The sequence below is a fragment of the Varanus komodoensis genome, unplaced genomic scaffold (assembly GCF_004798865.1).
Source record: "Varanus komodoensis strain SLA01 unplaced genomic scaffold, ASM479886v1 scaffold44_3, whole genome shotgun sequence".
NCBI classification, from domain to species: Eukaryota; Metazoa; Chordata; class Lepidosauria; order Squamata; family Varanidae; genus Varanus; species Varanus komodoensis.
Window position 1 is genome coordinate 2,695,159 of NW_025336010.1, and position 13,868 is coordinate 2,709,026.

Genomic DNA, 13,868 nt, shown 5'->3' on the forward strand with positions numbered 1-13,868 from the left:
GCACCCAGCGAGGGCCCCCAAAACAGCCTGCGCAAGCCCTGCCCAGGGGGCGAGGCCCTCTGCTCTGGGTGGGCCAGGAGTCGTGGATGCAGGTGGCATCTTATTGGCACCCAGGCAGGCGAATGAGTGGCTCAAAGCCAGCGGCCAGGAGTCTGGCATCCCCGGGGCAGTGGGGCTCATCAGCCATTGCAGCTTTCCTTTTGGGCTTCCTGGGAGCTATCCATGTGGCTGAGCTCCACCCAGGAGAGGTCCACCTTCACAGAGTCCCATGAGGAGCTCCTCTACATCTCCGAATGAAAGCTGAGGTGGAGAAGGTGCCCCAGTGGCAAAGGAACCCCTGTCCCCCCTGCAGCGGTTGGTGCTGGGAAGCAGGCAGGTTCTGGATGCAGCCACAGGAGGGACCCACGGCCCCAGGATGGCGCTCTGGCCAGCGGGCCCTGATGCCACGAGCTGGAAGCAGCCCGGGTCGGCCCGGTGCCCGAACCTGCCGATCAAACTGCGGCAGCTCCTGGCACGTCACCCTTGCCTGCGGCCAGAGGAACCAAGAGGCCGAGAGCGGGGCCCGTGGGTCACGCCGCACTGTGCGTCTGGCCCCAGCTGGCAGCAGGCTGAGCTCGTGCGTGAAACGGCTTGCGCAGCAGGGTCTCGTCCCGTCCCTTCCCGCCCCACCACCCACCCTCTCCTTCCTGTAGCAAGGTGAGCTGGGTGGGACGGGAGGCCTTTATCTCAGGAGCTTTCTTGGAAATGCGTGTTAGGCAAAAATCATGTTCTTAAGAGAAACAGGCACGAAGAAGCTTATGAATTTCCATGCAAATCCTTTTTTAGAAAAAGCGCCCTCCACGTTATGGACGCACCAAATGTGTGGCTGCGAGCAGGGGCCCTTGAGCAAAGCCAGCACATGGAGCATGGACACATGGTGCGCGCTGGTTGAGGGCGGGCTTGTGCTCGGGTATCAGAGGCAGAAGCCGAGGAGGAGGGCTGGGGTCAGGCAGGCCCGCGCAGACGTGGCTCAGGATCGCCGCCAGGGTCTCCCCAGCATCGAACTCTCCGCACAGCAACGCCTGGCATCCAATTCCCCACGGCCTCGGAGGTAAAGTAGAGAACTGCAGGCTGCCAGCATTTCAAAGAGGAATGGATTGCCTTTTATCACTCCCCGCAGAGACAAAGACAAGAGGATGCTGCTTGACTCAGCAAAAGGCTTGGAGCGGCGGAGCCCCTGCGTCCAGGCAGCAGAGGGTTCTGACGATTATTGAGCCTGCTCTGAAGGGGAAGCTGCATTATCCTATTTCCAAATCAATAGAATCAAGAGGCAAGCTACGCGGGAAGGCCCGGGCCTTGGCAAACTGCAGAAAATTGCATTTTGCTTGGACCTCTTAAAAAATTTGCGGAGCGTCTATTAGTGGTCTCTCGAGCCTTTCCCTGCTAATTGCCGTGTCTGACAATGTGATCGCACTGGGACCACCAAGAAGGCAGATAATGGACCCACTCTAATTGCTTCCCAGTTCTCTGAGTCATCCAACACTTTGGAGATGGCAAAGGGGAAGCATGGCTGCTTTGGTGGAGGATGATGCCAGCTCTGATGGAGGCTCAGGAGAAGCAGTGCTCCACTCAGGCGCCGAGCCCAGCGAGAGAACGGAGGGCTTCGTGGTGCAGAGTTCACATGGCTGCGCCTTCGCCTTGACGGAGGGCCTTCGAGCCTAAAGCCCCTTCCGGGTCCTAGTGACTGGCATGGGGAAGAGGGAACCTGTGAGAGGAGAAGGCCTTGCATGAAAGGAGATGCGAGGACGGCTGCGAGGGGCCCCGGGCGGCTGATCAGACCGGAGGGGGGGTGTGGCTAAGCATCTTGAGGCCGGATGCCAGGGGTTGCCCGTACTGGCTAGAGGAGGGAACATTGGTCCTTCCCGTGGGTGTCGTTTTAATTCCATACCTCAAAATCTTTGGGGATGGAAATAAGAACATGCTTGTGGCATCCCTGTGTGGCAAAGCTTCTTGCCCAAGGCCCACTCCTAAAATGTGCAGGAACTTTATCATGTCCTGCCTCTGCATTGTCCACAGACTCCCCAGGAGTTTGCCCTGGACTGTCCTGGAATTCGTTCTTTGAGTTAAAGATTTACAAGAAGAGCCTTCCCCAGCCTGGTGTCCCCCAGATGTGGGGATGCCTTTGGGGATCCACAGAAACTGCTCCCCTAGCTCTTGCAGACTTCCTCTTATGCTCGGCCCAGTCTGGGAAAGTGAGCAGAGCCAAGAGGGAACCCAGGAGTAAAGGCTGCATGATCAGCCATCTTCCTCTGCGCCAGATGCAGAAGCACAAAAGGAGCAGCGGCCTGGGGGGGGGGGGGGGGGGGGGGGGGTGCCTGGGTGGTGCTTGCCAGGGGATCTGTTCCTGGCCAGGTGCACGGACACTAGGGGTGCCGACCAGGAGCAACTGCAGCCTGAACTGGAGTTGAGGGAAGTGTATGGATTCCCAGCCCCAAAACAGGTTCCTCGCACCCTTGATCCAGATGTGCGGGACTGCTGGCTGAGGATGATCATAGAATCACAGAATAGTAGAGTTGGAAGGGGACAAGAAGGCCATTGGGTCCAACCCCCTGCTGCTGCAGGGCACCACGTGACACCACCCCACTCAGGTGGCTGCCCAGTTTCACCTGGAATGTCTCCAATGTGGGAGAGCCACCACCTCTCCAGGCAGCTGGTCCCACTGTCATATTGCTCTGACAGAGAGGAAGCTTTTCCTGATGTCCAGCCTGAAACTGGGTTGTCACAACTTGAATTTATCATTCCGTGTCCTCCACTCTGGCATCAGCTGGAAGAGATCTTGACCTTCCTCTTTGTGACAACCTTTGAGGTACTTCTAGAGGGATACCATGTCCCCCCTCAGTCTTCTCTTCTTAAGGCTGAATGAGCCCAGTTCTCTCAGCCCTTCCTCACAGGGCAGTGTTTCCAAACCCCAGATCATTTTTGTTGCCCTCTGCTGGACCCTTTCTAATTTTTCTGCATCTTTCTTAAATCTTGGTGCCCAGAACTGGACACAGTATTCCAGGTGAGGCCTGACTAGTGAGAAGTATAGTATACTAGTGATGGAAAGGAGCAGGCTGTGGAAATTGTACCAGAGGGAGGTGTCCCCCATGATCTCTTGCCCAAAAGAGTGGGATGGGCAGGAGAGGGGGAGAGCCTCAAGTTCTTGTTTGACAGGTGGGGCTAGGGCCTCGTGGGCTCCTTATCTCAATGCCGGCTGTCCATCTGTGTAGCACCGTATTTTTCAGCTCCTTAGTTTGCTTCAGCAGAAGGTGGATCTTCTCTGCACGCTTCCCCTTGAAGGTAGGACCCTACTTCTGTGCAATACCTTTTGCAGGGTCCAGGAGGGGGAGTGGATTGGCCAGCCGTGCTGCAGGACCAAGGGAAATGGGGGCTTCGGGAGGCCCGGCTGCCGTGGCGTGAGCGCTGCGCTGTCCCCATGTCGCTCTGGGTCGCCTCTGCAGAACGAGGCTGAGATGCCGGAAGTCCATGAAAGCCGCCTTGCCCTGCATCAGCCGCTCCCAAACGGGACCCCAGATGGAGGGGGGCACTTCTGCCCTTCCCCTTTGCACCCGTCCGATCGTGTCCAGCTGGCCTTCGTCTCAGTCGAGGAAAACGGCACACTGAACTGGGAGACCCGACACCACGCGGACTCCCAGCACAGTGCGCAGCTGGCTGCCCTCCTTCCGTGCCCCAGAGAAAGTGGTGGAGCCCGCCACTTCCTCTCCCACGCCACCCGTGGTCCGTGGCGCAGTCCACCGAACGGCACGCGTCCTTCCCCCTCCCTTGCACTCGCCTCTCTCCCTCTGGGTATCCCTCGCGGCATCCTCTCACTTGCCCCTCCCGCCTGGGCAGCAATTGTGCCTCGCCTTAATTCCCCAGGGGGCATCTCCCATGAGGCAGGTTCCCAGCGGGGACGTGGTGCACGTCCGTCCGTCGGCTGCCTTCTTCCTTCCACGCAGTGGCTGTGATGTGCCGGGGGACGTCCCCGCCCCGATGCCAGCAGCGCTGTGCAGAGCTAATAACGTAGCAGGGACAGATCAGCCCAGTGTCCCAGGCAGGTGTTGCTTTTCCCCTGAGACCTCGAAGGGAGCTATCTTGTCTATCTTGGATTTGCAGCTTTATTAACTGCAACGAGTGAGTTATGATGACAAGAATGTAGCTCTGGCTGAGATTTCCAGCTTTTGATTACATGAAAGAGAGAATCTTCCTCTCTGTTATCGTTCCCTTGATATCGTTCTCATTGCCCCGATAAAACATTCAAGCCATATCTATAGTATTGACAGAGGGAATGATGATAATTTATTGATTGAGATTTATAACCAGCTTTGTCCTATCCTTCATAGCAGGCTACAAGATTCTTCGATGCAGCCCTTCTTGCAACTGCTCCGCATGACGGGTTGGGAGCCAGGGCGGTGCGGGCGCTTGTGTGATGCCTGTGGGCTGGAAGGCCAGGCTCAAGGCTGCCCCGAGCCGGAAGGACAGACTATGGAAGTGGGCAGGAGACAACAGGGTGGCGTTCAATGTGGATAAGTGCAAGGTCTTGCGCTTGGGCCATAGGAATAGGTGTCATAAGTACAGGTTAGGGGACAAGTGGCTGGAGAGCAGCACTTGTGAAAGGGACCTCGGGGTGCTGGTTGACTGCAGGCTAGACAAGAGTCAGCCGTGTGATGCGGTGGTCAAGAGGGCGAGTGCCACCCTTGGTTGCATAGCCAGAAGTGTGGCTTCTAGATCGAGAGAGGTTTTACTGCCACTCTGTACGACTCTGGTGCGCCCGCAACTTGAGTATTGTGCTCAGTTTTGGGCCCCTCATTACAGAAAGGATATAGCCAGGTTGGAGTCAGTGCAGTGTAGGGCCACAAGGTTGGTGGCCGGTTTGCAGGGGATGCCGTATGAGGTGAGACTGAGGGAACTGGGTCTCTTCAGCCTGGAGAAGAGGAGACTCAGAGGGGATCTGTTGGCAACATACAGGTATGTGAGAGGATGTCACATGGAGATGGGTAGAGACCTGTTCTCCCCTGCAGAGGAAGGCAGAACGCGCTCCAACGGAGCAAAGCTCAGGGAGCCAAGGTTTCGTTTGGACGGCAGGAAGCACTTCCTGACAGTCAGGACCCCGAGGGGTGGAATGGGCTTCCACGGGAGGTCGTTGAGGCCCCATCGGTGAGGCCGCACCAGGGACAGGCTGGACATCCACATGGTGGGCATGTCGTGAGCGGAGCCGGCGGGAGCCCAGAGTCAGACTAGATGGCCCGAGAGGCCTCTTCTGACTTGCTGTGTTTTCCTCGTATGTTTCTATGTGATCTTCCACTTCTAAAGTTGACCGCGATTTGGGCATTTTTAAAGATGGAGAAATTTGCATAAGGTATGGCTTCAATTTGCATAACATATGGCTGAATTTGTGTGAAAGATGGCTGCAATTTGCACAAATTGCGGCAGAGTTTTGCACAAGTTGCACTCATTGTGGCTATATTTTATGTAAATTGCTGCTGTATTTCACACCATATTTTCTGCCTTAACCCGTCCCCATCCCGCTGTTCCTCACAAATGCAAAGGTGGCTCACTTCAGCAAAAAATCTGCCCCCCCTCCCCCCGCCCGCCTCACTTTTGGCTTTCGAGTGGGTGAGCTGTGCCAGAGTCCTCCAGCTTCCGCTAGGTGCATGTTCTTCAGGGACACTGTCCCCAACCTTATTAGAGCCAGCAACTTATGCCCAGAAACGGAAAGTGCTTCTGGACGCAAACCAAATGGCCGGTGCTAGCCCAAGCAGCACCAAGTGGCTCGGGGCCAGGCTTCTGGGCAGTCGCCCAGATAAGCAAGCCAATCAGCCCAGTTTTTGTGATGTTGGGGGTCTTGCCGCAGCTGGGGCCTTCTTGGGGGCCACCCCCAGGCTGCACCACCTGCTGGAGGGGAGTTTGGCTCCCGGCCTGTTGTCCTTCGCTGCTGAGCACAGGCATTTCGACTCAGGCAGGCCTTGCTGTGCAGGACGGTCTGTTGGCCTGGTTGTGGTTTTGCGCACTGCTGTTGCTTGCTTATTAATTTACCAGGTTGCTGTCTTGCCTGATTAGCCAAAATGGCTCTCTCAGTTGTGATTTTAATTGTGTGTTCAATATTTGTTCTGACAGGTGCTCCTGTCAAGGCTCTGGTCGAACTATGGAATGGGGAAATGACCAGGGCTATTGACACGATCGCTCCCAAGCATCCTCTCTCACCGGGCAGAGCCCACTCTTCCCCTTGGTATACACCTGAATTGCGGGCAATGAAGCAGGTTGGGAGACAGCTAGAGCGTAGGTGGAGGAGATCATGGGGTGAATCTGACTGAACACACTTGAGAGCCCATTATCGGGCCTATGCTGTGGCGGTGAGGGCGGCAAAAAAGAAATACTTCTCCGCTTCCATTGCCTCCTCACAATGCCGTCTGGCAGAGCTTTTTCGGGTGGTACAAGGGCTGGTTCATCCTGGCCCTAAGAAAGATCCGGTTCCACCCTCGAAGGCCCGCTGTGATGACTTTGCCAAGCATTTTAGGGAGAAAATCACTCAGATTTGTCATGAGCTGGACTCCACTAGTGACCCAGATGCTTCTGGGGAGATACCAATGTCGCCGTCCTGTCCAAAATTGATGGATGAGTTTCAGTTACTGTGGCCTGATGATGTGGACAAGGTGCTTGGACAAGTATGTCCCACCACTAGCCTATTGGACCCTTGCCCATCTTGGCTAATTAACAGCGCCAAGCACGGGATAGGGACCTGGACCCTGGAGGTGGTCAACGCCTCTCTGAGGGAGGGCAGGGTACCTGCCCCTTTAAAGGAGGTGGTAGTCCGGCCGGTCCTGAAGAAGGCATCCCTGGATCCAGAGGTGGCCACCAATGATAGACCAGTGGCCATTTTTGGGCAAGGTGTTGGAGCAGGTGGTGGCAGGACAACTCCAGGCACTCTTGGATGAAACTGATTATCTGGACCCATGTCAGTCCGGCTTCTGACCCAGGTATGGTACTGAATCTGCCATGGTCGCCCTGTATGATGACCTGTGCAGGGAGAAAGACAGGGGGAGTGTGTCCCTGTTGGTTCTCCTGGACCTCTCAGCGGCTTTCGATACCATCGACCATGGTATCCTTCTGGATAGGCTAGCGGGATTGGGGTCGGAGGCACTGCTTGGCAGAGGTTCCGCTCCTATCTCAATGGCCGATTCCAGAAGGTGGTGCTGGGGGACTATGGCTCTGCGCCATGGCAGTTATGCCATGGAGTTCCGCAGGGTTCCATCCTGTCCCCCTTGCTATTCAAGATCTACAAGAAATCGCTGGGAGAGGTCATCAGGAGGTGTGGGCTGCGGAATGATACCCAGCTCTACCTCTCTTTTTCAACCGATCCAGGTGAGGCAGTGGCTGTACTGAACTGGTGCCTGGCCGAGGTAATAGGCTGGATGAGGGCCAATAAACTGAAACTTAATCCAGACAAGACGGAGGTCCTGCTGGTGGGTGGATTGAGCTCCTGGGTAGGTGGCCTGGACCTGGTCCTGGATGGGGTTGGACTCCCTCTGAAGGACAGGGTCCGCAGCTTGGGGGTGCTCCTCGACCCGAAGCTGACCTTGGAAGCTCAAGTGACTGCGGTGGCGAGGAGCGCTTCCTTCAGCTTCGGCTAATGTATCAGCTGCACCCCTACCTGAAGGAAGACTGCCTGACAGTGACACATGCATTGGTTACTTCCCGGTTGGATTTCTGTAACGGCTCTACTTGGGGCTGCCCCTGAAGACAGTCCGGATAATTCAGATGGTGCAAAACAGAGCAGCCAGGTTGCTGATGGGGACTGGGCATTATTCTCACATAACCCCAGTCCTCTACCAGCTTCACTGGCTCCCCATCGAAGTCCGAGCTCAATTCAAGGTGCTGGTTATTACCTATAACTAATTTGCTTTTCGGCGCCAGGCCAAGACCTTTTTATTTAAACATCATTTTATTTGTTAGCTTTATTTATTGATTTTATATCTTCGGTCAGGACATCTCCAATTATATTGTTTTTATATGTTTAATATGTATTTATTTATTGTTGTGAGCCACCCCAAGTCTTCGGCAAATGGGGCGGCATAGAAGCTTACTAAATAAATAAATTTGTGTTGCATGATTTTATTTTAGAAGCTTTTAGTTTAAATTTGGGGTGATAGCATGGCCCAGAGCAGCTTTTGCGGGGTAGGAAGGTGGGCGTATGAATGACTCAAACAAAAAAGTGAATAAAGAGTGCAAGGGACCTAGTGCTAAATTTCCACACCAAGTTGTACATCTTTATCCACTCAGTACTTCCAGTCATCACAGCCAATCCCCTGGGAGATCTGGGAGAGTCACCAGGAATTCCAGGTGTGCCTCTTCACTGCAAGACCTAACCAGGAGCCAGCCCATCATGTGGGGAAGTGCAGCCTACCGGGTTCCCCGGGCAAAGCGAAGGAAGGGAAGCTGGGCTCCTCCCTTGACCGGCTGGGAGGGTCTCCGTGCATTCGAATGCCTTGCTCTACTTGCATGCAAAGCAGTACTTGATGGCCAGGTTTGGAGCATCGGGTTCGTTAAGGCAAGGGCACAAGGCTGAGCAAACTGGACAGGGAGCTAAGATTGCGCTCACTTGGGCCAAGAAGAAAACCACTCCGGCTGCGGCAGGGTGGAAACACCAGTTTGTCTGCCGCAGTAGTTCTGCGTTGAAGGCCTCTCTCCCATTTTGGCTAGATGTGCACATGGTAGGCATGTCATGAGCGGAGCCGGCTGGACCCTTCCAACTCTACTATTCAATGATTCTATAAAGAAACTGGGCAGCCCTCTGAGTGGGGCGGCGCAAACTGGTGTCCTGCAACAGCAGGGGGTTGGACCCGAGGGCCTTCTTGGCCCCTTCCAACTCTACTGTTCTATGATTCTGTGGTTTTATGGAGCCAGGGGTCAGACTAGATGGCCCAGGAGACCCCTTCTGACCCATTCTGTTTCTCTGTGTCTATTTTGCAGCTCCATCTGTGGTTTGTGGAATGGCAAGGCACACTCAATTTGATTGTTTTTTTTTTTTGTTTGTTTGTTTTTTGAGGGGGGGGCAAAGGGTAATCAGTTGGGGAAAGGCTTACCTTCTAGAGCTATAAGCAATGCTTTTCCTCGCTGCTGCTGGCAAATGTCCAGGACCCCTCCCCACTCTTGAATCTTTTGGGGATATGTCATGTTGCCCAGTTGGATCTTGTGAGGGAAACTGGGTGCCTCCCCCACCCCCTGCAGATCCAGGGGAAGCAACCCCATATCGTTACCTAGCATTACTCCTGGGGCACTTTTTAAAAGTTCAGAGTGGATCCTGTCCAGAGCAGGTGGAACCAACAGCTTTCAACTATGTAGCAGGTTCTGCCCCCACCAATTTATGGCCCGGACTTGAATGAGAGAAAGGGGACAGACGACTTCAACCCCCTCCCCCCCAAGTATCTATTCTTTCCAGCCCTTTAATGTTAATCTGGTTTACCCAGCATTGTGCAGCTAATGCATTTTGCACAGACACATTTCAAACTGATGTCACAGCTGCTGGAAAAGAAATGCATTAATCATCTAATTCGCCTGTTCCCCCCTCGCCCCACCCCCACTGTCTTTCAGGAAGCAGACTGCTGATCCTGGTGCTTTGCTTGAACTTCCCGCGGGAGGCGGAGCCTTGCCCCGGGGCTTGCGTATGTTACAGCGAGCCCAAGATCACCATCAGCTGCCAGCAGCAAGGACTTGGAGCCATCCCGGCTGAGATCCCCGTCCAGACGCAGCGCATCTTCCTGCACAGCAACAGAATTGCCCTGATCAAGTCGACCAGCTTCACGTCCTGCCGCAACATGTCCATCCTGTGGATCCATTCCAACAACATCAGCCTCATTGAACCTGGGGCCTTCTACGGGCTTGACAAGCTGGAGGAACTGGACCTCAGTGACAACATGAACCTGAGGTCCATCAGCCCTTCCACCTTCCAAGGCCTCGTGCACCTTCACACCTTGCACCTCGACCGCTGCGGGCTTCTGGAGCTCTCCACGGGGCTTTTCCGGGGGCTTTTTTCCTTGCAGTATCTCTATTTACAGGATAACAACCTGCAGAACCTCTTGGACGACACCTTCTTGGATCTTGCCAACCTCACCTACCTATTTTTGCATGGTAACAGAATAAAGAGCTTGTCAGAAAACGTGTTTCGGGGGCTGATTAACCTGGACAGGCTCCTCCTGCATCAAAACCGGGTTAGCATGGTCCATCACAGGGCGTTCCATGACCTTGGGAAAGTCATGACCGTGTACCTTTTCAATAACAACCTAACGGTGCTCTCGGGAGAGACGATGGCTCCCTTGGTGTCCCTTCAGTATCTCCGCCTGAACGGCAACCAGTGGCTGTGCGACTGCCAAGCCCGGTCGCTCTGGGATTGGTTCAAGCAGTTCAAAGGCTCTTCTTCGGAGCTGGAGTGCCACTTACCTGCTCACCTGGCAGGCAGAGACCTCAAGCGGCTGCAGAGCTCTGACCTGGAGGGATGTATCGACCCTTCCAGCCAGATAAGAACAAGTGTGTTTAGCACTAAGACCCGATCTGGCAAATTGGCCACGGCTGAGCCACCTCTCAATCCCCAGGACAGCTCCCGGAAATGTTGCCAACCGGAAATGGATAAATCGTTCATTTATGAAGCCAAAGCCAAGGCGGGCCCCTCCTCACACAGCAGCCGGGCCTCCCCGAACAATCCGCTCAAGGACAAGGAGAACATGGCCAAAACCAAGTACCAAGTGGAGATGGATTCTTCCAAAAACAGCAGCAACAAGCAGATCAACGACTCCCCCTTCGGGACTTTCCCCAGTGCAGTGGACCCTCCACTGACCAATCTGAAACCCGAGTTCCTAGGCCCCATCGAACCCTCCACAGTCCCAACCAAAAAGAGGCAGGGCTGCTCGAGAAAGAACAAGTCCCGGTCGCAGTGCCGCATTGCCCAGCCCACGCAAAGCGCCACGGCCCCACTGACCCCGGGCCTGCTGATCCCGCTCTCGGTGTGGAGCCTGGCTCGGTTCTGCTAGAACAAGTATTTTCCATGAGGAGAGATACTTTAGTCCCAGACGTTTGGTTATAAAAATAAAATAAAAATTTAAAAATAAAGCCACCTCCACAAAACATTGCAAAGGAGAAGAAAGTAAACTATGTGCTGAGAAAACTTTGTTACACTCAATGTTAACTGGATGCCTTTATAAAAACAAAACAGAAACACAAAAAGCTGTACATAATTGGTTTGTTTCTCCTGAAATCTATGTGTTGGATTTTATTTTACTTTTTGGTCCTTGGAACTACACTTCCCCACAAGAGCAGATGGTTAAAAAAAAGAAAAAGATTCACCTATGAAAGAGTAACAAAATATAAAAAATAAAAGGTGCAGAAAATACACCTTTCAGATGTTTTTAAGCATTATTTGCAACCTGAAGGCATTCCTGAACGATGCTGCGAGCCCTGCCCACCTGCCCAGGTGGCACCTTGACGCTGCCTTGGTTCCAGTGTTCTCGGTCCATCCTTTGCTTCCGTTCTGCCATGTTTACGGAGGGGCATTTGTTAAAGAATGCTTCACTTTTCATTCACTCAAGACTGCAGTATATATATATATAAATATATATATAGACAGAGATATGCATTTTATTTTACTTGTGTACCAGTACAACAAGAGAAAGATATGAAATAAAGATTTCTTTTTTTCTTTTTCCCCTCATGGTGTCATCATCAGCCACACACACTCAGAGACACAGAAACATGCCACACCTAAAGCAATCCTGGGAGCTTGCCTTTGTCTCGGAGCCTTTGCTGCGGCTACCTGAGCTGCACGGTCAAAGCGATGGACAGGAGTGAGCAACCTGTGGGGGCCGGGATTACGCAATCCCTGACTGGCATCCACAAAGCGCTCCCCTGCTCGCAGCCCACTGCGCTCCCCCCGCCATGACACACACGCAGAACGAGAGAGGGAGAGAGGGAGGGAGATGGAGAGGGACTCTTGCAAGTGCCACTTGCGCAGGTTGCGCTCTGCCCGCTCAGGTGTTGAAGGACTGAGCGTTCGGCGCAACTGCCCGTGGAAGCCTTCCCTGAGCAAGTTGCTGGTGCGAGGACACGCCTCCTGTGCACGTCCCTGGGGCACAGGGAAGGGGGCATTCCTGGAACTACTGGGCCAACCCCACTGGCCACCCCCCACAGGGGGCAGAAGCCCCGCTCGGCTTGCATCAGAAAGGGGTCACTCCTTCGGCAGACACAGGAAAAGCAGTGGGACTTTAATGCAAAGGTTCTCAAAATCTGCGTGTGCTGGGGGCAAAGCCTCCCCTTCACCTCTATTCCTTCTCCTTGCCTAAAAACTCAGAAGGAATTGCAGTGGATTCAGCTAAGCCTGGCTCTCTCCTGCTCTGACCTGCAGAGTCTGCAGCAGAATGCCTCTTCCCAGGTCAGGCCGCTTGCAGGCTTGAGGGCGGTCCGTACGGGCCCAAAGGTGCAGATGGACACAGATTGAACAAAATCCTGGCTTAGAGACGATTCTGTCGGGGCGTGGAGGTCAGGGTGGAGGGTGCCAAGCGGTCTGTCCAGGAGGGGAATGGCCCGAACAGGCCCCCTGCACCTGTGTCCGGGCCCCTGGAGTGCTGGAAACGTGTGCAGCCGTACCTGCCCCGGCCTGCAGGGGCAGTGGTGGAGCCGGCCGGCTCCCAGCAGCGCCCTTTTCCCTGCCAGCCAGTCCCAGTGTTGCCCAAGGGAAGCTGCACGACCTCAAGCCATGAGAGACGTGCAGTCGTCAGTCAGTGTCCCTCCGGGGTGCTGGGATGGGCCTCCCCAGCAGGCAGTGAGGCCTGCAGGGTCCAGAGAGCGCGTTGCCTCCCTGCCCCTCCACGCCGGGCCCGGGGTCTGTTTCTGGGCCCTGGACGGGCGGGTGCAGTGGCCCATTTGCAAGAGCCAGGCTGGCACGGCTGCCGCAGGAGTGGGCCTGGCCTGCTCGCCTCCCTGCTCGCCCACGATGGAGTGCAGCTCTCGCAGCAGCCGCTGTGCAAGCTCCTCCTTCGCGCTCTGGAGGCCGTGGGTTGTTTCTGGCTGGGCTGCACCCAGAGCAGCGGAAGCTCGGTTCAGCGCAGGGCGCCAGGGTCGCAAGAGCAGTAGCTGGATTTGGGGGAGGTCATATGCGATGAGATGGAGGGAACTGGAGGAGAGGAGACTCTGAGGGGACCTCTGAGGGACTCCTAGGCATGTGAGGGGTTGCCACGTGAAAGAGGGCCATGGCCTGATTTGCCCCATTGCGCTGGTTCCAGTGGGCAGAGCTCAAGGAGCCAGGCTTCAGCTTGGATGTCAGGAAGCAGTTCCTCGGGATACAGCATGGGCTCACAGGGCAGGTGGTGGAGGCCCCAGCAGTGCGGGCGTTCAAGGAAAGATGGGAGAACCACATGCTGGGGGTGGCATGAGAGGAGCTGGCTGGGGCTGCGGGTCAGGCTAGATGGCCCGGGAGATCCCTTCTGACTCACTTTTTTCTATGTTTCTCTTTCTAAGTGTCCTTTTTGATAAGCTCTTGCTAATCCCGTGAGGCTGCAGTTCGAAGTGGGGGGAACTCGGATGGGGTGCTTGATTATTCTCCTCCAACTCGGATCAGAGCAGAACTGCCGGCGCTTCCCAGCAGCGCGCCGTGCTCGAGCTCGCTGTGGCTGCTCCTGAACTTGGTCTGATTCGCTCAGGGACTGCACGGCTGCCCTCCTTCTGGAAGCGTGGAAAAGGGGTCGAACCATCTCCCATGGAGAAGCCCGGGGACCCCACCAGGATGGCCTTGGCAGCTTAACAGCCAGTACTTGGGGCTTTGCAGACTGCCTGATAGGGCCAACCTGCAAAAACTGCATGGGAGC

The 13,868-nt window shown here is 55.0% G+C and overlaps 1 protein-coding gene across 1 annotated transcript; it reads left to right on the forward strand.

Moving 5' to 3' along the window:
• Nucleotides 1–415: 415 nt before the first annotated feature.
• RTN4R (reticulon 4 receptor) lies at nt 416–11,042 on the forward strand. Its single transcript, XM_044444189.1, has 3 exons — nt 416–616; nt 3,480–3,678; nt 9,610–11,042. Exons 1-3 carry the CDS (start codon nt 416–418, stop codon nt 11,040–11,042), a joined length of 1,833 nt encoding a protein of 610 aa, XP_044300124.1.
• The last annotated feature ends 2,826 nt before the right edge of the window (nt 11,043–13,868 follow it).